At 38.4% G+C, this 24,405-nt stretch overlaps 1 protein-coding gene across 5 annotated transcripts in view; it reads right to left on the reverse strand.

Annotated features, from left to right (window-relative positions):
- MID1 (midline 1) overlaps positions 1-24,405 on the reverse strand; it is a 239,171-nt gene that overhangs the window by 31,227 nt on the left and 183,539 nt on the right. For all 5 annotated transcript variants that reach the window (XM_063392821.1, XM_063392824.1, XM_063392823.1 and 2 more), the window contains one exon: positions 12,729-12,824. In XM_063392821.1, the coding sequence (XP_063248891.1) occupies positions 12,729-12,824 (96 nt within the window). The remainder of the gene's footprint in view (positions 1-12,728; positions 12,825-24,405) is intronic.

Here is a 24,405-nt window from a genome sequence, read left to right on the forward strand (position 1 = left end):
CAGGAAAGAAGTCCCAACACGTATGATGACCCCCGTGAACGCTTTCTCATCCTCCAGCCATTTGTAGTTCAGTGTTCTTGAAACAGACACACTTTATACATCATTACTGATATTCAGAGGAATTAAATAGCGTGGATTAGTCTAGTTTTCAAATCCTGGAAACCTTATGAATCTATTCTACAGAAATGAGCACCACAGCCTAACTCACAGTGAAGTGGACTGCCTCCTTTTAGAGGGACTTGAACCCATCTCCTTCCAGCTGCATTTAATGATCCCTGGTCCTTTTACTGGAAAGGACAGTGAACTGCTGTTATACAACCCATATATATCCACATTTTGGTTTCTAAAAGATTCAAGTTATCAAAGATCCAAGTGACAATACTAAGACGTGTGTTGACTGTCTCAATTATTCCTGCTTTGCCTCAGCAATAAATCAGATAGAAAATAGTGTGCTTATGTAGTTTTGTAGAGTATAAATATATGAGGAAATGAATTTTTTTTAGTGTGAAACCCCTCACAAATATTAGCTTTCTGTAGAAAATGTTGACCTTTGTTTTAAAAAAAGAAGAAAACTTACAATAGAAAAGTTTGTGTTCTCAGATGAATATGTTGTTTCTGAGGGAGACTGATTATTTCAGTGCAAAGTCAACAGTCTATACAACCAGAAAAAGTACTTCCCCTCTAGCAGTTGCATGTCTAGCTTACATATAGATGTGAAGAGTCAGAAAAAAGGTAAAAAGTTCTAATCATGTCTAGAATTAAAAAAAAAAAATGAAATTACTTATTTCAGAGCTATGTTTCCACCTGCACTTTGCTAAAAGAAGGTAAGAAAGTAAAGCAGCTTTCAGCCCCACAGCCATGTCACCTTTCCCCCTGGGATGGTAAGAGTCAGTGGTGAGCAACAGCAGGGAATACTTCCAGGTGACAAGTAACGATATTCCCCCCTTTTTTGTTTTTTCAGTCTGATGAGCCCCGTGACTTTGCATCAATATTCTTTCCTTCCAACAGTGTGTTTAAACGTGCATTTATCTATAAGCACATTATAGAGTTCATTAAGCTTAAGCAAATTCTTATGTATCTAAATTTGGTCTAGAACCAATTTTACAAATAAGCTCTTTATGTGGAATGCACTATCCTCCAGGCAAAGAGCGGACTTGTTTATAAAGACCTGCTTTCATCAAGGTTTTGGATTATCTTTCTCAAACCTTCATAAAATTAAAGTTTGTTTGCACATTTTAGAGGCCTAATTATTAAGATATCAAGATTATAAAGAGAATACATTTGTTTCTGGAAGGGGTCAGAGGTAACTGCAAATGCTGGTGAAGATGTAGAAGGTATTGCTATGGTTCTGTTTTGGGTGCCCATGGTTCTCCTTACATTTGCTGTTTGCTCTGCCTGCCTTCTCACCACGGTCCATGAGGAGAGAGAGCACGAAACAGCCCACCCAAAGCCTCTAGCAGTGCCACTGTCTCTCTACTGAGAGCTCAGGTAGCCTAGAAAAGTTGGTCAATCCGCACTGTCCCTCCTAGTCCCTCTGTTCCTGTCATCCCACCACCTCAGCTGCATCACGCATCTTTCTTTGGCATGAAGCTCTACAGAGCTGCTTTCAACAAGCTGTGCCATGCACCAGTCTCCCTGCCCTAATCTCAGTTTCACTGCTGGACTGAAATTCCACCGAGGAGCAGGGAGCCCTGCTCAGGCTCAGCCCGAGGCTGCTGTCAATCCACGCGGGCGCAGCTCCTGCGTCAGTGCCAAGGTCAGCTCACGCCACAGCCAACTTCAGCACTTAATTACAGAAACACTTTTGGCACCTAATTATGGTAACACTTCACCGGATTTTTGAGTAGCTTCCACTCAAAGTGTTACTTCTAGCACCACTTTGCTTTGTCAAGAAGACCTAATTAATTTTTGGGATAACTGTCATGAAACATAAAGTTACAGGAAAGTTAAGTCAACATTGCTTCATTTAATACTCTGGTTGATTTGAATAATGTATTAATTGGATCTTAACCTAAAAAGCTCTGGACTAAGAAAAACAAAATGCTTGGAAAAAAAAATCTCTGGATTTCTTAATGCATTGACTGCAGACTTCTCTTTTTCTTTGAAATCTGAAATGTATACTCTTTTATAAACTCCATTTGAAGACATTTCCAACTTTATAGCTTGGACAAGCTTATTAAAAATGAAAATAATATTCTAAAATTATATGATACATCTGAGCTTTGTACGAAAAAAACCCCTCAACATTTAATCTAGAGGTTTTTCTCAAGTTGAAATACTCCTTAATCATATTTTCAGCCCCCAAAGCCTCTGATTCAATAATAACTTTATAATTGAGCACATGCCTAATTTTAAGTGCACTACATTAGCTGTGGCCCTAAAGGGACTATTTGTGAGATTACCATTAAATATTATTTACTTGTATGTTCCTGAGGAGTCATATGTCAGACTAAAGAGCCAGAGGCAGGGATCAGGGCTCCACTGTACAGGTGCTAAAAAATACCAGAAAAAGGCTTTTCCTTCTGCTTGAGTCCTTTGACAAATAGAAACCCTGACAACAGCTTCCAGCTGGGCTGGCCAAGGAATGTGAGTTCTGTCTGGTGAAAATATTTGAGGTTTTACATTCTACATTTTTTCCACACTAAAATACAAGCCCTCTTTCCAAGGAGTTTGTTAAAAGAGACTGAGAGCTGCCTTATAAAGTCTGGCGACTGTGTCACACACTTTGTGAAAGTCTCCAAGTCATAGAGAGAGCTGACTTCAGTCTGGGCCTCCTCCACCCAAGATGAAGATTGATTCCTTAATCTGAGGTATCTGTTGTCTGATAGTTTATGCTAGACTTGGGGACATCTTTCTATGGAAAATTTCACTGACAATAATACACTTAGTTTGGCATCAACTGGTTCCTTAAACTTCCATGTCCAGAAATACTTTGAACCTAAAGCTGTTCTATTGGTATCATTTTTATAAACTTCTTTTCCATGCCAGTTTTTAAACTGACTAGGAGGTCTTATGATTTAGCAAGAACTATGACATCTACAAAGAAGAAAGACAGATTCTGGTTCACCTGCTTTTGTGGGGAATTTATTCCCATTTCTGTAACACACAGAGTGTGGGAATATTGTGGGAACTGACAAAGCAGAGGACTTTCATATCCTTGCAATAAGCTTACATAGATAGGGGTTTGAAACAGAGTTGAATTTTAGGTCTTGAAATATTTGGAATATAAAAAGTTCTTGAGTAATAAGAATTTTGAAACAAGCACCTATTATTAGATATAAAGTATACATGTAGTTTTAATGATTAGTTTATGCAGAAGTCTGTAAGCTTTCGACAATTTATTATTAGTTAGAAAACTTTTAAAAAGCCTTGTAACACAAAGAGTTTTACCTGCTGTTAGGAAGATGTGAGCTGTTGCCATCTTTCAATTGTCTCACCCTGTACTGAAGCTGAAGTTGCAATAAAAGCTCAAAGAGTGTCTCCCGACAGTCCCATCCTGTTATTCAGAAACTTTAACATCCTCAAATAGTTTACTGAAAAACCCAACAACCTTACAAATTCCAGATTTCTTCCCAGGTTTTCCAGACATATGGATAGAGACTGTTGCCCTTTGCCTCAGGAAGTAGGTGTAGTTAAAAAAAAAAAAAAAAGACAAATGGGGCTTCCTCAGATGTCTGTTAGGGAGCTGGAAACAACACACCCTCCCAACCCAAAGGGGAGAGCAGACCAGCTGTTCCCAGCTCCACAAGCTGAGAACTGATTTGGAAAGTGCTCTGCTCTCTGTAGAGGCTTCTTTGGCTTTCATCTTCAGAGACCTGAGGTAAATTGCAGCTTAGCTCGTAAGAAAATGAATGTGGTGGTTTCAAAGTCCCTAACAGATGTTTGGGAAATCACAAAACTACAGAATGGTTAGAGATTTGAGGTTACAGTGGAGCTTCTATGGTTAATTCAAAGGTAAACAGAATCAGAGGGCTAGATTCATACCCATCTTCCTCAACTAATACACTGAAGCAAAGGATTTTTAGTGTCTCAGAAGAATTTTCCTTGCAATAGCAAAACTCTTCCTCTGAGATTCCTTACAGGTGAGGCAATTCTCTCCACAACTGGCAATCTTCAAGTGTCTTTTTGGCAAAAAATCTCTAAATGACAAGCAAAAAAGGACATCTTAGATTAGAAAGGGTCTGATTTTTAAGGCTATGCTCTCTGTGATAAATTCATCAAAACCAGAGCGATTTTGTGTTTATTAGTCATCTATCAATTATGCAAAATGGAAGAAAGTAGGTCATAGAAAGAGTCTTATCTTTGGAAATTGAGGTATGAATTTGAGTTTTATCTTCATGATTTAAAAATGGTTTCAATTCCTTAAAAAAATAAATTCTTTGCATCTGTGACTGTACAGGGATGAATTTTCCTTTACATGTTTGAGTTGATAGTTATAGAATGGCTACATACTATAGCTGTAGAATGACTATATACTCATAACAATTACTGTATACTCAAAAGAAGACAAAAATATCAGCAAAGTAAATTGAATGATTCCACTGAAAACCTTTTACATCATTGCCACATATTTCATTTTTGATTTGAGCCTGAATTTCTTCTTACATCAAACCCAGAAACTGAGATTAGAATACCCTAACATTTTAGCATACAATGACCGATAGCTATTTGCTCTAGGAAAACCTTTTTCATTGTCATGTAGATGTGGGACACATTTTCTTGGATTAGTGTTCCTAGATGAATTAAAGGATTATACTCTTGTAAAGAGAGAGGCCTGTTTATTTTATTCCGTGTTGTAAAGTAACTTTTCTTCACAGAGCCACAGTACACTGAAGTATTAGATTAACATAATCCATATGTAATCTATTTATTTAATGAAAATACAAAGAATAATAATGTACATTTATGAAAAAAATTCTTTTTCTTTTTATGAGTCGTGGATTCAAACTTCCTTTATTTCATATCCCTATTAGATATTTGGTGTTGAATATAGTATTCTACAGAGCAAAAGCAGAACTCTTGGAAAATAACTTTTTCAGGTTTTCCCTAGTCTAAGCATAAATCTGATTTTATCTGTGATGACAAACCTGGCCTTTGGAAATATGTGATATTAATCAGCTTGCCATCTGAATGGATCATTTACAAGTTTTTTTACTTTGAAATGGTAAAAAAAAAAAAAAGAAATGGTCATCTTCCATTTCAAGTGTGCCTGAGGCTTTGTTTTTGTTTACATTCCACATCTATCTCTAACCAGGAGACCTGTGTTTAGAGGCAGTCTCAGAGCAGGTTAAACAAAGGTCAGTGTAAAAATATGCCATCTAACTCTGGCTATGTAGGAATTCTGTGAATGAAGGATCAATTAGGCCAGGATAGCTAAACCACTTTGGGTCCAGCAGATAAGACTATCTGCCCAATCTTGACGAAAAGTAAACCTTTCTTAGGAGATTGAAGTACTCATTTTACTTACTAAATTATTGTTTTTAAGTTTTTTGTCACACTGTGCTTTGAAGCACATTGTTGAGAAACTAAACCAGCAAGACACCTAGAAGTTCTCTAGTGACATTTACAATCTCATTCTAAAACAAAAAAACACCAGAATTTCATGAGGAAAAAAAAAATTATAGGAATGTCATTATTTTCACTCTCTATTTTTACACTTTATGTCAGACCTTTCTTTGTAGCTAAATAATGAAAATACTTTTAAATTGAGCAGTATTTAATTATTTATTACTTTTATTTTTGTTTTTCCTGCTGACATTAAGCCTTTGTTCCATATTGTGCAAACTATTCCACTTCATGTGTTTCACTTAGGGTAGAAAAACAAAAACTATCAAATAATCACCGAAGTTCAAAGGGCTGCCCATCCTTTCATGATGTTGAAACCAGTGCACTTGTAAACAATAGTTCAACACTTAAAACTGTCATCCAGGAGCCAGAGTCTTTAGCTTAGTGTTTAACATAAACACTGACAAAGAGGACCAGTGCCTTTGGTCTCCCTGCTGCTCTAATTGCTCTTTAGCTGCTTATGTTAGGCAGAAAAAGAAGAATTCAAGAGTATTTTGTTTCCATAACAATAAATGTCCCTGAGATAGAAGATTCTATAAATTGACAACATTTTGACTGACAAGCTACAGTCTCTGATAGCAGGCACAAAATATTACCTACTGCATTAATTAACCAGTGGTTAATAGTGAACCAAGGTCCATTTACTAGTGTAAGGAGAAAGTCTTGCAAGAATATAATTTCATCAAAAATCTGAACATCTGGATAGGAGAGAAAGGGAGAGATGGCGCAAATCAGAGCTGGCCACCTGAGCAGGCAGTGGCAAGCTCTGCTCTTGGGTTATATACATCTGTGTGACCTCTTACCATAACTACAACTCCAATTTACAGAAGGTACAAAACAGTTGTAGGTGTAATAACATGTTCCAGCACGTGCTTAATCTCTACATAAAATGTATGCATAAATGCTGCAGTTCCATATTTGTATGAGACCAATTATACATTTAATTAGTGATTTTTAAAATCAATTTAATAATTCTTTAGGGAAATAGTATTTGACTACAAGGCTACAGTTCACTAGGCATGCAACTTAAGACATCCATGAATGAATATTCTCTATCACCATATGCTATGCAGCATGTTTTGTCAGGTTTTATTTCTGAAGTTTCTCTTTTCAGATGCTACATAAATTTAAGACTCTGACTAAAGCTTACCTGAGATTTCCATTGAATGAAATCAACTTTTATAAGAGTGGAGTTAAAAGTAGAATGAAAGTTATTAAAAACCAAAATAGACCATGCCGCATATTTAATAAAAATAATGTTAATAGAGAGCATCTTTTACCTTCTCCCATTAGAACTGTCTTAGAAAAAATGCTGCAAACTCCATCTTAAGGTTTTATGCATGTCATCAGGTTTGTTATTAATATCTTACTGAGAGTGAGAACTACTTTCCTTCAACGCATATTTTTCTGTCTATTTCAGAAACCAAAAAATACCATTTACTTTTAGCACTTAAATATAGCAAATAAATGTAGCTGCTGAATAAGCATCTTCACAAAAATGGAAGATAGTGAGGCAGAGGAAAAAGCAAATTTCTGTGGAGTTCCTTTCCAAGTTATCTGCTAAGTTAGCACACATATTTCACAGTGATGGTACATACTTTTCTAACCCATTGCTCCTTTCCCAGAAAAAAAGAATCCCCAGCAAAGTCAATTCCTTATTCCAAAGACTTTGTATGACTCTGAAGGCCATTTGCTGCAGTTCAGACACCAGGATTTACATACAGGCTTTCCAACTTAATTTTCCTATTGAGAACTTCTTGGTTTACTTGAGTTTTGACAAAAATAATCCCAAATCTCAAGGAGTGAGTACCGTGAAAATTTGTGAAATCAGAGTACTCACTGTCTTTTATTGTGACAGACAAAGCATCTTTATTTTTCAAGTGTGCTTTGGGAATTGCATTGACAACTGAGTTTTGATTTTGCTGTCTCTCAAGTAACAGAAATGCCATACAAAAATTGATGGAGACATTTTGTTGCAAAATTTGAAGGAGCTATCTTGTCGCTAAAGTCTTACTAGAGACTCAAAATTCCATTATTATAAAATTTTCCAGTTTGACTCATCTCTTCTTTATCAGCCTTACATAAAAATAGCAACAGCAGGATTTTTTTAGGTGCTGCCATCTTCTCTTCATTGGTTTTACAGTATGGCTTTACACTGATTAAAAATGTATCTGATAAGTGTTAGTGTTGAGTATCTGCGCCAGTGAAAGAAAGGTTCTTTCAATATGCTACTTTTTATTCAGGTGATTATATAACATGACTATAAAAAACCACCATTTGACACACACAAACCCAATTTTTGACTGGGAACTTTAACCTGAAATTTTGCCTGCAGCAGATCTTTAGAAGTGAGCTAGAAACTGAGCATTTCTATTACATACAAAGAGCAAAGGATGCAGCAGTTTGAGGGTTACACAACTGGAGGAAAATGCCTCCTCTTTATACAACCAAAAATTATTTTACAGTGTTGTCCAGAATCTGCTTCCTATGACGTTTGGTGAATTCAAAACAAAACAAAACAAACAGAAAGACTGAGATACAGATGCTACAAAACTATCTGCAAGCAAAACCTATTTCCTTTCTCCTCCCTCCTAGATAATTGCTCCAATTTCTCCTCCAGCTGAGTTCAGATTATGTTTCTGTCTAACAGATGAGAAGCTTCATGGTATTGACTATACAACAGACATTTAATCATGCGTTTCCTAGAAGAGATGAGGAAAAAATCAAAAAACAAAACGCAAATTGCTTTGAAAGGAAGTAACTGGCGTAAGAGTCTCATGCTCAAATTTGTGCCTTATGTCAATGAATGCCATGGTCTAAACGAAACCTCTCACAATCGTAGAGTGGAAATTATAACAAAGAACCAAATTTTCTGTGACACAGCACTTTGCCAGTCACAGCAACCTGTAATATCAAGCCCAAAGGGAGAACCTGAACACTGACAGCATTATATCCTCCCCTGATTCAGCTAAGAAGTGCTGAATCCCGAGCTGCATTCAGCTGCAGGAGGCACAGCCAGCGGCGCGGTGCAGCTCCCGTCACCCTGCGTGCGGCAGGAGTGCAGGGGAGGCTGGCAGGGCTGCAGGGCTCACAGGCGGGGCTGCAGGGCTGCAGGGCTCACAGGCAGGGCTGCAGGGCTGCAGGGCTCACAGGCAGGGCTGCAGGGCTGCAGGGCTCACAGGCAGGGCTGCAGGGCTCACAGGCAGGGCTGCAGGGCTGCAGGGCTCACAGGCAGGGCTGCAGGGCTGCAGGGCTCATAGGCAGGGCTGCAGGGCTCACAGGCAGGGCTGCAGGGCTGCAGGGCTCACAGGCAGGGCTGCAGGGCTGCAGGGCTCATAGGCAGGGCTGCAGGGCTCACAGGCAGGGCTGCAGGGCTCACAGGCAGGGCTGCAGGGCTGCAGGGCTCATAGGCGGGGCTGCAGGGCTCACAGGCAGGGCTGCAGGGCTGCAGGGCTCACAGGCAGGGCTGCAGGGCTGCAGGGCTCATAGGCAGGGCTGCAGGGCTCACAGGCAGGGCTGCAGGGCTGCAGGGCTCACAGGCGGGGCTGCAGGGCTGCAGGGCTCACAGGCAGGGCTGCAGGGCTGCAGGGCTCACAGGCAGGGCTGCAGGGCTCACAGGCAGGGCAGCTGTGGTAGAGCCCACACTGGGGCCCCCAGCACACAGCAGGATGGAGGGAAACTCAGAGGTGGGCTGGTGTGGCCACAGGGGTGCTGTCACCCAGGGATTCACCTGTAGTGCCCTACCCTGGGCCTGTCCATCCCAATTTCACAACACTGTGTTTGGAAGACTTGTACAAGGCCTATGCAAGATGAATTTATCCAAGACAGTTTTTAATGCTCTTAAAAGAGTTTTCTACAGATACTGTCAGAAGTGTCAATGATGTGAACTAGGACAGCAAAGAAATACATATCCAAGCAGTAGCTGTTTCTAGTCCATTCTCTCAGTTTGTGGAGAAAGCTCTATTTTATCCTGTGAATCAGTTTTTTATGCAGCCAACCCTGCTGTCCCAAGGGAGGCAGCCACAGCTGCCTTCCCTGCACAGAGTGAGGAGCAGAGCTGCCTCACCAGGGAGCCCAGAGAGCTGCCCCGAGTGAGGGGTGCTCTGCAGAAAGCAGCCAGGCCAAAAGTACGAGGCTGTACACTTGTCATGGTTTCTAAGGAAGGAAAACAAAGCTTTCCTGATTAACAGCCTTTGGGGTTTCTGTAAAACCAAGTAATGACAGACAGGATTACGGAGGAAGGGAGAATGGAAAGACAGAAAAATTAGCGTAAGATGAAAAACATATTAGAGATGTGTCTGAAAGATGAGTTGAACAAGTGTGTCAGCATGCTCCTAAAGAAACAGAAAGATTTTGGACAGAAAAGTGTTGTAGTCTCAAGCAATCACATTTCAGGGTGTGATTCCGTTTGAGAAAATGGAATTTTAAAAATTGTTGCCATAAGTTAATAAGCTAACCCATGTTAGGCATGAAAGCAGAAATCCAGATACTAAAATTATTATTATAATAAAATGCTTGATATTATATCTTACTTAAAGCAGTAAAGAATACAGGTTTGGCTTGATTTATTCACAAAGGTTTTCCTGCTTTTATGAGCAGAACTACCCATAGGAATGCAAGAGTGGAAGGGAACTTTTTGAGTCTCCCAAGATTAAGTTCTCCATCAGGATAAATCCTATAATAAATTGATAAACTCCATCTAAAAATAGGCAAGATTTGCTTCCATTGCTCTGATGAGAGACCAAACCAGATACCCCCTCCCCAATGGCTGTAAGGCCTCCATCTTATAGATTACCAACATCACTGATCAATCCTCGTGTGCTCATGGGAGAAAAAAAAAGAAAATAGCTATTTCAGAAAGGAATAAGCATTAGTTTTTAAACATAGAGAGACTGGGATTTGGCCTTTGCTGTGGATGAAAGTACAGTTGGGAAAGATCACTAATCTGCCATAAACTGGTTCCTGGGAAGCCATTAACAGCTCACTTGATTGATGAGAAACAGTGGCTTTGTGACAACATTTGGTTTGACTGGCAGAGATACATTTATTCAAAACACACGGAGCCTGTTTGTAGTTTATTTTTGGAAATATCAGCTTCTGCTCCATATCAAACCAAAAAAAACCATTCCTTTTTCATTTTTCATGTAACATTGCATTTTTTGGCTTATGACATGATAAAAGCTTAAAAAAAGTTACTGTTTGTAGTTACAAATAAATGTTAGTGAGCATGCATTTTAAAAGTTTATATATCTCAGAGTAAAGTCTTGGTAACTTTATTTCAAGGAATAATAATAATTTCCTTTCCTTCCTTGTTTTTCAAAGTTCAAATTATACATGAAACTGAAAGCTTTTTTTTTTTTTTTTTTTTTTTTTAAAGTAGTTTTAAAGTCCCCAAAAATCTAAATCAAAATTATTTCAAATTAGGTAAGGAAAACCAAAGTAGGTAACAGAAGTCTTTAAATTTACTACCTATGTTTTTCTATGTTTACAAATTATGTACAATGTATTTTATCTAATGATCTGTGATATATCTAAAAATGAAAAAGAAAGTATTTGCTGCAAAACTAACTTCCTGATCAGTTTCAACATTTCAGTGAGTTCATACATCAAAACAGACACAGTCATTGGAAACTTTTCCTAATATCTGTATTTTTAAATCTGCATTGTTAATGTTTTAGCCAATATATCGTTTAATTTAATTTTTAATTCATGTTCCTGGCTTGGGTTGAATTTCTCTCCTGAACAAGCAAAAAGAAAAAGAATGTACCAACTTTTCAAAAATCCATCTAAGCCACAGTTTCTCCAATGTTGGAGAAATGTACATTATATCTGAAGTTTTCACAAGGCTCTAAGAAACAGAGATAACTTTAAAACCACCCCCATTTGCCCAATTTCCAGCTCAGCCGAGGTCCAAGGTTTTGACTGAAGCTCATTTCTTAATATTTAGCTAATTTAAATGCTAATTAGACTAATTTGACGAATAAAACATGTTAGGAATTCATTAGCAACTCTGCTGCAATTGCTCTGTGTCTACAGAGAAATATTCTAAAACAGGACTCTAGGGACAGTAGCACATCTGTTACCAGCTGAACAAGTTGGATTCTTTCTAATACGAGACTTAGAGCTGGTAACAATTTGCAGAACTGCAGAGATGAGGAGCAATTTCAAATTTTTCAGATCTAGCACATCTTGGACATAGGCCACCAAAGAAGAAGAGGCCTTATGCTGTCCTGAGCCCATCTGCTTCGTGGGGTTTAGATGCAGAGGAAGAAATTGTGCCTTATCTCTGTCTCTCAGTACCCACTAATGTCATTCCAGCTGTTCTGGCTGGTGTTATTGGTGCCTGTACAAAGAAATTAAACCATTCACCTAATGTCTCTTACTGTGGATGGACTTTTATGGTTTTATTGATCTCTGTGAAGTTGGTGAGGCTCTAGAGAAGTGGAGCAGATAGAAACATAGATAAAATGATCTCTTTGGAAGAATGGGGAGTTGTTTGGCTTTGGTTAGCCAATTGGTTTGGGCTTGGTGGTTTTTTGTGTTGTTTTGTTCTGTTTTGTTTTGTTCTGCTTTGTTTTGTTTTCTTTGCCTTTTTTGGGTGAACTTTTTTTCACCTTCTCTGGTGGTAGAAATTATAGGTTCAGATCCCACCGTGGTAAAGACGTTTTTGATACTCAGAGTGGAATATGTAAGTGAAGTAATTAAAAGGCCTGTAAGAACCTGTCTTCTTTGGAAGATAAATATATTTTGTGTGTGACAAAACCAGCGGTAAACAGAAACCTAAATGAAGCTGGGAATCTGGGTGTTCCTATTTTTTCGCCTTTATTTTGCACTTGTAAATACTTCTCTATCTCACAAAGGACCTGGAAAGACAAATGTTACAGGTAGCAAGGGATGTGTTCAAGTATGGTAGAGGTGGAGGCCATACCAACACACCATAATAAAAACAGAACAGAAAGGAATGTAAAGGAAGTTATCTGCATTGAGAACACCACTTATCAGTGAAAAGCTTTAAGTCAGTTTATCATTATTTAAATTAATTTCTTCACTTGTTTGTTTCATTTTTTTGTTGTTGTTGTTTTTTTGTTTAAATGTTTGCTCCTGGATGCTAGAAATGAATATAATTAAGTTTATAAGCATTTTTCATGGAGATCAGTACTCACTTCTACATGTTGACAGGTCTGAATGAGTTTTGCCAGAAGAGTTTCCAGTTCAGTGTTCCTCTTAATAAGGTTGGTGAGGTTACTCTCCAAATTTTGCTGTTAAAATAAAAGAAAAAAAAAGTTGCAAAGAATTTAATACTTAGGTGAATATTTGAAATATCTAATTACACAGATATGAATATGAGACTTCTATATTGATATGTTCCATTAAATGTTTGACTGGATTAGATGTTTTGTCTATTCAAGACAAGACCAAAAAAGGTCAAGATAAGAGTGAATTCTGGAAAACAGTTTTCTAAGGACTTAATAATAATTAGATCAAGCAATTATTTTTATTCAGGAGGAAAAAAATAGTAAGGAGAAGACCAGAAAAGACAAGAACATTTCCCCAAAAGAAATAGTTATTTTAACTGAGAACATTATTGAAACCTTATTTCCTGCTTTCAGTCTGATATATGAATTTAAAAGCCTGCTGCTGAGGTCTCAGAACTGGTCAGCACTTTCTTCTTAGGATTTGAAGTGTTGGGGGGGGATTGATCTATTTAATTTTATTCTGCAGTTCAGCAGAGTTATATCTTTTAATAAATAATTCTAAAGAGAAACATCCTTTCTATGGGTAAGAAGGAAATACCTACTCACAAACTCTGCCTTCACTGACTGTTCTTACGAGAGAACTTGTGCCATGTTTCTGTGTTTATCAACAGATAAACTGACATAAACCACTGCAACTGTGGTAGAGCCAAGTCCTTTCCAGATCACAGATCTGAGGCTACATCCTGGCTCTCTGCAACTGCATGGAAGATTGAGATCTAGCAACAAATGCTGAAGCCTCCTTCTCCTCCCTGTGTCCAGAGGAGGGAAACCCAAGCACAGGAGGAGCAGGTCTGGGACAGCTCTGACCCATTCCCTGGAGCTCCCGAACGAGAATGCCAGAAGTGGGTCCTGAGCTCTTCTCCTGACAAGGGCTGCAAGTGTCTCTGCACAACTTTCACTAACTTCAACCCTCCTCATATTTTATTAATGACCTTCTTCTCTTCACACTACTGCCACTAAGGAAAGCAAAACATTTTTATGGCTTTGTGTATATGACCCTTCCAAGAAGCGTGATGGTTGCTTGAAGTACATAATTTTGGCATTTCCTTCCCAGCACAGGCATGCATATTGTGTATGACCAGCTCTGGCTGTAAAAATACCTTCTACACTACATTTATTTTATATCTCATTAAAACAAAGAGTAACAAGAACAGGCATTTTACAGAACTGTTTGTGCTGGATCCTACATTTCCATAAGCTGTACTGTGAATGATCTTAATTGCAAAGGCATGTTGGCCGTGCTGTCAGATGTCCTTTTGTAGGGCTGAGACTCACATGCAAAATACATGTAATTACAATATCTGATAACTTTTGCCTTCAATAAACAGTTCCTTAATGTTATTCAATTATGCAAATACTCTTGAAATTTTATTTATAAAACTTCTAATACTATATATTATTTTTTAAAATATTTTATTATTTTACACTAAGAATTCCAATGAAAATTGTGTATTCTTGTTTGAGGTTATCTAATTTAAAATGTATTATTGAATATATAAAATAATAGCAGTTGGTACCTATATATACTATGAAGAAAAAATGTATTCAAAATGGTTGTGGAACACCACAATGATTTTAAATAACTGAAAGTTATTTCTCTTCAGCTAAGTCCATTAATATATGAAGAGTCAGCATTTTTCTCTGAAACAGAAATGTATTGACCCATAGATTATATATAGATTATTCTACTAAGGATATTTCCAAAATCTGGATACAATAATCTATATTCCTGTATATATATATATATATGTATTCGATAAAATCTTATAATAAGTTTCCTATCCAGTGACCATAAATATAATCCCATACATATTATTATGGCTTCACAGGTCTCTGGATTTCTTCTGAATTCCTGACCATGAAAATGGAAGAAAACTATGAAACATGTGAGTTGCCTTAGAAAAACTGGAGTTAATCCATTCCCATGCTCTATATCCTTGAACTGTGTAATTTTCAGTGTGGGAAGCCTGGAATTCTGTTTCCATGCCATTTGTTATGCGAGAGATTGGGGTTTTTAAAGTCAAGAATAATCAGAATTTTGTTAATTTTTTGTTGAAGAACATTGGTTTCTATTAACACTTTACCAGACAACAGGAGCCTGGTGGCTGCTAGTCTGAAATTAATGTCAATCTTTCCATTTCCACTAGGGCAGTATTGAATGGCAGCTCTTAAAAGTGGCCTGATTCAAAGGTTTTAAAGCTCATAAAACTCGATCAATTCCTGCAGTATGTTTACCCAGATTTTCTCTTGGCAGTATCTTCCTTGAGTACTTTCCCCATTATTTTCTCAGACAGACCATGGAGCCACTTTAGCTACCATGTAACAGTAAAGTTGCAGTGTTTGAGCTCTGCCCTCTTTCTTTACTCCATTTAGGGGGACACAGAAAAGGCCTGAACACTTAAATTTCAGAAACAGATGTTTGCTCAGAGACTTTCCAAAGTGTTGCAACCTCATTTTTCATCCACACCAGGAACTTCCCCAGTTGCGTAAGAGGACAGTGCTGGAGTTGGAGGTCCGGCCAACTTGGAAAATTAATCTAGTTGTTGTAGACCAGAGTTCCTGGGAGAGTGAATTTTAGCCAGGTTGGAAGTCTGAAGAAAGTGTGCTCTCACACTATGATGAATGCACGTGAAAATGAGCAGAGTAACCTGATTCCAAGTATCTTCCTTCTTCCCACCTAATCTTCTACTGCTGTTCTATTGGGCAAACCAAGTTTCAACGGTATTTTTGATAATGTTCTAGGTAAATTATAATTTCTTAAACGTCCACACCTTCCTTTTCTTATCTTTTTTTGTCAGTTGCTAATTTTCATTATTAACTGTCTATTAAAAATTAATCTTTGAAACTCTAAAGAGTTGTTTTTTTTTTTAAAGAAGCACAATAATTACTGTAAATTTGCTCTGTGGACAGGCTTCACGTATGTTAACTCAGTAGATGCCAACTGCTCTCAAAAAGCAAAAGCAAGGCTGAATGCTTCCTGATTTAATTATGTAGATCCAGCCCAAGATCTTTACATTCCATGCATGCTTTGAAACTGTTTTTACAACATCCAGTATAAAGTGAAAAGAATGCTTACTGTCCCTTTAGCATGGTCTGACAATTATACAACATAAATATTCCTATAATCTTGGGATAAATCCAAGTAGATGAAACCACAGACATGTAATTGAAAAGGACAGTTAAGGATGATGTTTCATTTTGATTCTGCATGCCTATAAAATGATATGATCCAGGGACAGGAGTCCAAGTTGGAAAAACTAATGCTAAAAACTAGAGGAAGGCAACTCAGTATTGATCACGTTTTTTTAGGCTGCTGTCTAGCTCATGATCATGCTGCTGCTGAAGTCATGATCATGTTGCAGCAAAGACTGCATGAGGCTTGTGCCCTGATTGAAGTGGGAGGTCAGACTAGATGATCATAATGGTCTCTTCTAGCCTTTAAATCTATCAGTCTATGAAAACCAAATGTGAACCCGTGCCCTTTGCCAAATTAACAGTCTCACGCAAAGCATTGCTTGTCTATAATAAGAAGGTAGCACAAACAGATAATCCTAAACTACTACATGGGTTGGAAATGCTGTCAAAATAAATTAATGTAAGCTTCTAAAGAAGAGAAATACTGAGTTGTGTGCTCCTGCTTTATGTCAGAGAAGACAAAAAAAAGCATTCCCAAGATCATCTTCTCAGAGTCAGCGTCCATAAAAAATGTCTTTTTAAAAAGCCAAAAACTAAACCAGATATTTATCAGGTAAAATGAGATTTTCAATTCCTTTTGAAGTAAAACAACTGTATTTTTCTTATTAAAAATATTTTTTTTTCTCACACTGATTAATATAAGCAGTCATTTGAATTTTCCCCTCACTGCTTGCTGGAAAGCTTTGAGAACTGGTCCAGTCTTTGAAACTGCTGCATGTGTTAAGACCCATCCTATGGGACAGTATATGTAACAATAGTCCTGATCACCATTTTTATCAAATCCACCATGACCAAAGCATTTCAGCAGCAAGCATTGACTGCTTTTGTCACTTTTGCATTTCCCTTGATCCTGGGGTAGAACTGACCAGAGTAAAGCATATTTTGAGGCTATTTCCTGATTTAAAGAAAACAACTTTGCATAGTTGAAATTAAGTTTAGTTATATGTTCCTTGAGAACCACTGCCCCCCTCCAATCACCTCCTTCCAACAGTCAAAATGAAACAGCTTATACACTTCCATACTGGGTTTGTTAAAGTGTGTAACTTAAAGCCACACAGCTACACTGCTATAGATGAGGAATAAAGCATCACAAAGCAGAAGTGTGGTGGCATTCTAACTCACTCAAGGAAGCCAGCAGGGAGATCAGAGTGGTGCTGACATGGCAGATCAATCTTTAGTACTTGCAGGCTGGTTAGAGATCAAGATGTACTCCCTGTCACTAACACAGTCCATGCAAACACATCTCCACTGAAATGTTTTCCTTCTAATTCAAAGGCATTATGCTGCATGTGCTGCAGTTATATTTTCACCTCATCACAGTGACATATCCAACTAGTCTTGTTGCCTCCAGGAGTTGTGTCTGACCTATTAAAAAAGTTGCCAATCAAATCCAGAATAACTGCCAGATTATCAAGCGTGGTTTTGAGACAGGTTTGGGGTATTGTGTGAACTTCCTTTGGAGTTCTTTATTTAAGTGGACATGCCAGGTGCACATGGAAAAACTTAAGCTAATTTTTATTCTATGTACTTGTCGTGAAACAGATGCCTACTCCTCTGCAGAATTCATGTGGTCAACTCTGTATTTCTCCAGCCAGGAATGGTAACATTTTAATAGGAATGATTGACCTCAAGTCTCAAATGTGCAGAGCCTGACAACTGCACTCCACATTCCTATGTGTAAAGAAATAACAGCTATGATGTTGATAGACTCCTGGGGACTAGGATTTTTGCCTCAAGTGATTATAGTATATCACAAGGAAAGACCCATGAGATACTACACTGTTAATTAATTGTCCAGGACTATTTTCTATTAAAAGTGCAATGAAAATATCTCCATGGGAAACCATTATGACTCCAATGATGTTAACTAAGTTGAGTATTGAATAATTCCATATTTCGTAGGAATGTCACAATTTTTTATTAATCTCTCTTTAACATGGGACATTGTGGAAACTAAAGGAAATCCAAGCACTTCAAACTCTTGACCACATAAAATCTTTATTAACTGAGAAAGCAATATTCTGAGGAGAACCTCCAATTACACTCTTGTGTCTCTGCAAAGCCAGGCCATCAAATATACCAATATACCTTGCAGTTTGTAAGTGCAGTTCTGCCCTTTTATTTAACTAAACTAATCTGTCTTGTGGGTTGCTCTTCCTTTGCTGCTTCTTCTCCTTTAGAGAAACAGAAATTTCATACCTGTGGCCTTTGAGGAAAAACAATAGGACAAGAGCTATATATATAGCACCATAAAGCAAGAGTTGTCCATTGATGTGTACTATAAGTTTGGAAAAGAAATATTATATATACTTAAAAACTGTTTGCCCATAACAAGGACCATGTTTACTGAGAACACAGGTCAATGAAACTTTCACTGCATACTTATTTTCACAGTTATTTTGTTTTTGTAATGGGAAGACATACAAAAATGGAAATAACGTTTTCTCTTTACAGAGGCATTCAAACTTACTAGAAGAATTTTGTTCCTGTTTAGAGAGTGACAACACTGACTATATAGAAGAAGTTATTGTTTTTTCTTTTCAATTAAGCTATTAGAAGATACCCAAATTATTAACTTGGTTGGGATCTGGGTGTTGTTTCAGTTCTGTTTTTAATGAGTAATTAATCAAAAAAGGACTAGAACAATAATCAGGAATCAAGGATCAAGAAGGAATAGATTTAGCATCTGACCACACTAAAAACTAAAACACAGCTTGGACTGATATGTGAGTTAATAAAGGTTTGCAAAAGTGTAAGAATATATTTGAGGCCACAATATATTTGACCTTTATTTTCCTGCCTCCATGGAGGAGTCAAACCGGAAGCTGAAGTGTTAAAAGAGCACAACAAATACCAGACACCCTGATTTTAATGCATGTTATTAAAGACTTATTGTAGTGAGCTAGAGGGCTTATAAACTCATTCTTTTCCCCATGGGCTAATCCAGTGCAATGAAGGGGGTTAAGGACAACCTGAACTATTGCACAGCTGTCCTGCAGCACCCTAGCTAAGTGTACTTCCAGCCTCTCAGGACATGGAATGTATTTAAAACCAAGTACTTCAACATGAGCTCCTGCCCATGAGATACATAGTTCTGCTCAAGCAAGATCCTGGAAGTGTTCATTCCAAAACCTGAAATTCGGTTTTCTACATAACTAATGACAGGCATCTATACAAAAACAAAACAAAATATTATCTAAAGAGCCAAATTTATGCAGTGTTATTAAAGTCGTGATTTCTGCAGATGTCTGCCTAAACATTTCTGAAAGTTGTAATTATTTAAGAGGTTTTATTGAGGAAAAAAATCTGGGTTTAATCAGTCAATACATATTACTGCATTTTGTGGTTGAAAAATTCCATCTTATCTAAGCGGGTATGTGTAAAAACAATCCAGTATTATGCAAAGCTGGCAGGTTAAAAAGGGCAGCTAGACAGGTAAGAAATGGAGCAGGTCAATGTGGTGATTTGGCCTGCATTAGGTAACAGCGGTGGAGCTGCCACAAGCCTAATTCAGCTCTTTCTGCTGGCCTGCAATAAAGCTGACACTAGAGACAGCTGCACCCTTCTGCATTTGTTTCTCAGTGCAGCAAACAGCACATCAAAGGATATTTATTGACTGCCCTCCTGAGAGTGAAGCTGTGAGTCCACCTCCTGGCATGGCTAGAAGGCCTGGCACAGCCAGGACTCTCACTGACTGGCTCTGTCTGCCTCTAGGCAGCCTGTAGCAGCTGGGCTAACACAGAGCACCAGCAGCTCCTGTTCCAGGAATGGGAGGGACTGTCAGAGCAGTTCCACTACAGGGAGAACAGAGGTGCATCTGTGAGCACCACATACTCCCAGCTGCTGCCCTCCTGGCACATTAGGAGCCATGCAGGCACCACTGGGGAACCCAAGGGAAGCCAGAGAGCCGCACCTCTTTTGGAAAATGCTGATCCCACTGTCCAGTGTCATGATGCATGAGGCAAGTGTCACCCAGCTGAGCAGAAACCCCAATTCTGACATAGGGTGAATTATACTAACCAAAGCACCACTTACAGTTGTGTTTTATGGGGGTTTGGTTTTGTGTTTATGACCCTTCTGAAATGTTGCTGACAAGCGCACCATGGGCTAATTACCACATTCTGGAGCACTCTGCTTTTTCCTCGCTTGAGTCATTGATGGCTCCACCTTTTCCTTGCAGTGAATACCATACCTTGCAGACTACATACCATAAAAAGGTTGGCAACTGCCCAGCTTGGTGCTCATTCTGTCACATGCTTGCTGCCCATGGTTAGAGCTTGCCCCAGACAGAAGTGTAAATCTCTCAGTTTTCTTCTCCTCATTTGCTCTACTTCCTACTCAGCCAACTAAAACCATCTACTAGATTGAACAAATGCCCTGAAGGAATTTTGGTGTGGGGAACCTGAGTTTCCCACAGTCTTCAAGTTTAGATATAAGCTTAACTTTTTTGAATAAAAGGCTTAAACATTCATCTAAAATACTTGTCAACCTGACCTGATAATATAATTTATCAGTATTTTTCTATACAAAGCTTTTGACCAAGCACCAGACCTCACATTTAGGAGTTGCTAAAATAATTCTCTTGATGCCTTGGACTAGCTACCTAGAACAGAGACTAGACAGAGAATAAAGTAGGTATTTATTAAAGGTCTTCAATAGATATACCTTGGGCAGTGCAAAAGCTTCTCAGAGGCTATACCCAAGATGGACAATGGTCACGAGTCTTTCAGGTTTTTTTTATTTCTTTAACAGCATTTAATGTATAATACTAAAGGTTTTTCCTTCCCTTACCTCATCAGTGCATCCAACTCCATTCCCAGATATCCTGATCTCCTTCACTACTACTTCCAAAACATGCTTGTATTTATGCTCCATTTTTTCTGGTCATGCTGTGACCTGTCCAGCTGCTGCTACAACATGCCCCTCACCTCCTGCTAGACTTTATGAACCTGAGCTGAACTCTGTTTCTGGCTCTTGCTTTGCTGGCAGTGTATGTGCCAAGAGTTTCTGGGTGGAAGGCCTGAAAGTAATGTGGATGTTCAAGAACAACGCTCAGGGGGTGAGAGATGCATGCTATAGACAGCAAAACAGCCAAAGAAATTACTCCCTCCCCTGCTAAGATATTGTTTTTCACTCCCTAATGGAGTGTACTTTCACAAAGAAATGAAATAATCAATTCAGTGTCAATCCAACTATCATTTGAGAGGTCAATAGTGCAGGGACACATTATTTTTCAACAGTCCTCATTAATGTATATGCAATGTTAAAAAATCAAACCAGCCAGAAGCAAACACTCCACGTGGAAGCCACAGTACATTTGCATGTTCACTTAGCTCAGCTTTGCAGACGATCACAGACTTTTTTCACTTTATTAATGTGAATTAATCAATTTGTATAAACTCTTGAGTTGTTCATGCTATTATGAACAATTGCATGAGGAAACTTTAAAGTAGTGAGTTTTAGCTCAAGAAGGTATGTTTGCAAGTACTCTTGTAGTTTTTTACTGCACTCATATAATCCCTAGCAGCATGTCCAACCATAAAACTCAAGCCAGTTCTACTTCATCAAAATTTGAGATCCCATGACTATATACCAAACATTATTGTTTGTTTCTGATTACACACAGCTTGAAAGGTAAAACTGGAATAAAACTTCTGTGAGTTAAGAATTAGTGGATTCTGTCAGAATGTTTGTGATATCACCACAGAACTCTGGTCCCACAAGACATTTAAAAATACATTAAAATAAATCTGCTGTAGTTTGCAAGGTGATAGATCATATTGTATGAAATCAAAGGATGCTTTTAGGGAAAAAAGTGCAAGTACAAGCCCAGATATGTGCAACTGTAAGATTTCAGACTCACAAACACAGGTCTGTTTCAATTTCTAAAACATTATTTTGTGCCCTTCTGAGTTAGAACTTTGCTTTCTTGACATTTCAGATTTTCAGCTGAAAGGCAAAATACAAAGGAAAGGCCTGTGTGTTCTTGAAGAGAACTGGAGCAATCAATAACAGCTCTGCATCTTCTAACAGGAAAAGACTTTGAACATTTTACTAATGAAATAAGGATGAGATTCTTTGTTTATTGCCTTAATATTGAGCATATCAATTTGCACTAGTAAATTTAGTAAAATCTGTCATCAGAAAAGAGGGTATTTAACCCTCAGAAAAGAAAAGCAATTTGTAAGTGCGTGTATATACTAGATTTCAATAAATGCTCAATTAAGAGCAAAATACTTATGAATAATAGAGAATGAAACACCTGAATCCACAGTCCCTTTTCTATAAGAACAGCAAGTGACAGGTATAGACCAACCTTTCTTTAATCTCTTCAAAAACTCTGATAAATAATCATAATTTTAAAGGGCCATTTTCCTGGTACCTCTTCTTCCTCCAAAATGCCAAATGCAAAATTGATGGTCTTCTAGAGGTGTGAGTAATGAAGCAAATTCCAGATTCTGCACCTAGGACAGAGCAACCCAGGCTGTATGTGTAGACTAGAAAATGAGAGGCTGGAGAGCAGAGCCATGAAAAGGGACCTGGGGGTCCTGGTTGATGGGAAGTTGAATGTGAGCAGCACTGAACATGAGCCAGCCAGGAGGGTCCACCCTGTCCTGGAGGGCATCAGGCACAGCATCACCAGCCAGGCAAGGGAGGGGATTGTCCCCTCTGCTCTGAGCTGGGGCAGCCTCAACTCGAGTGTTTGGGGCAGTTTTGGCCATCATAATATTAAAAAAAACCCCCATCAAGCTATTGGAGACAGAGCAAAGGATGACCATAAGGATGGTGAAGGGCCTTGAGTGGAAGCAGTATGAGCAGTATGAGGAGAAACTGAGGTCACTTGTTCTGTTCAGCCTGGAGAAGAGGAGGCTGAGGGGAGCCCTCATTGTGGTCATCAACATCTTCAGGAGGGGAGGCAGAGGGGCAGGTACCAATCTCTTCACTCTCATGACCAGTGACAGCACTCAAGGAAGCAGCATGAAGCTGGGTCAGGAGAGGTTTAGTTTGGATATCAGTAAAAGGTTTTTCACCCAGAGGGTGGCTGGGCCATGGAATATGCTCCCCAGGGAAGTGGTCACAGCATCAAGTTTGACAGAGATCAACCACTGTTTGAACAGTGCTCTCAGGCACATCCAAGGTGTGATTATTGGGGTGTCCTGTGCAGGGCCAGAGTTAGACTTAATGATCATCTTGGGTCCCTTCCAACTCAGCATATTCTATGATTTTATGACCTTTGAATGATTTTAAAAGAATTTTAATATGTTTCATCTTATCCATTCCAGCATACCTAAACTCAGGATGCAAAACTGAGCTAGTCTTACATGGCCTCCTGACCATCTTTACATCAGGTGGGATAACAGTAGTAAAATGTAGAAACACCTTGCCTGAACCCTCCCATATAGCTTTGCTTATTTTTCTGTAACAATTGTAACCCTAATATGACAGGAATTCAGGTAATGAAAAATGAATGACCTGACATTTTGCTGAAAAGACTAGCAATTTAGAGAGAAGTGCAAATCCAATTATTCCTAGAGAAAGAGAGAGGGAGATCTTAGCATCTCATTTGACACATTTACATAATGTGACCATTTTATACAGACTCCTTCAGACAAATTATTCATTCAATTTATGACAGCCTTTGAAATTTTGCCTACTATCAAGGCTACCAAACTTTTTGTGCTGAAAACATGAGTCAATACTGATTATATAAGTATGCTTTTCACGGCACTTTGGGAGGATACAAAAACTGTAAAGCACATGGAAGCTTAAACTTGAGGCCTTCAATTAATTCGGTTTGATTTTGATCTCAGACAAAGTTTTCTTTGGAGAAAAGATATGAACTTGATTTACCCAGTGCATTATTTCATGTATTTTCCACATCCATGCTTTGTGAGAGATGAGCCTATAGACTATGTGAGAAATACCCTCACTTTAGCCATACAAAACACACACAAAAAAGCATGCATCTCTACAGGTGCTCATGCATGTTCTGCAAAGTGAAAAGAATGAGTAATGCAATGTGCAAGGGGTGTAGAGAGAGAGCAGAGTATTCTCTGGTGTTTCTGTGCATGGCCATCAATAACATTTTGAGGTCACAAAATACTGATTGAGTGCTGAGCCTGATTTCTTGCACAACAGCTTTTCAATTTCCTCCTTTTTTCATTGACTGAAGTAAGATCTCCCTGGATAAGTGAAGGCTCAAGGGGGTGCATAAGAATATCCCTCTACTTAAAGGTCATCTACAAACAGACTGTCTCTTCACAAGCAGCCACATAGAGAAGACAAGGAGCAATGGGTACAAGTTGCACTGGGAGATATTTCACTTCAAGGTAAAAAAGACATGTAATACAGTGGGAACAGTCATTTACTAAAACAGCCTCCCCAGTGA

This window comes from Prinia subflava, chromosome 3 (genome assembly GCF_021018805.1).
Source record: "Prinia subflava isolate CZ2003 ecotype Zambia chromosome 3, Cam_Psub_1.2, whole genome shotgun sequence".
In the NCBI taxonomy this organism is placed as follows: domain Eukaryota; kingdom Metazoa; phylum Chordata; class Aves; order Passeriformes; family Cisticolidae; genus Prinia; species Prinia subflava.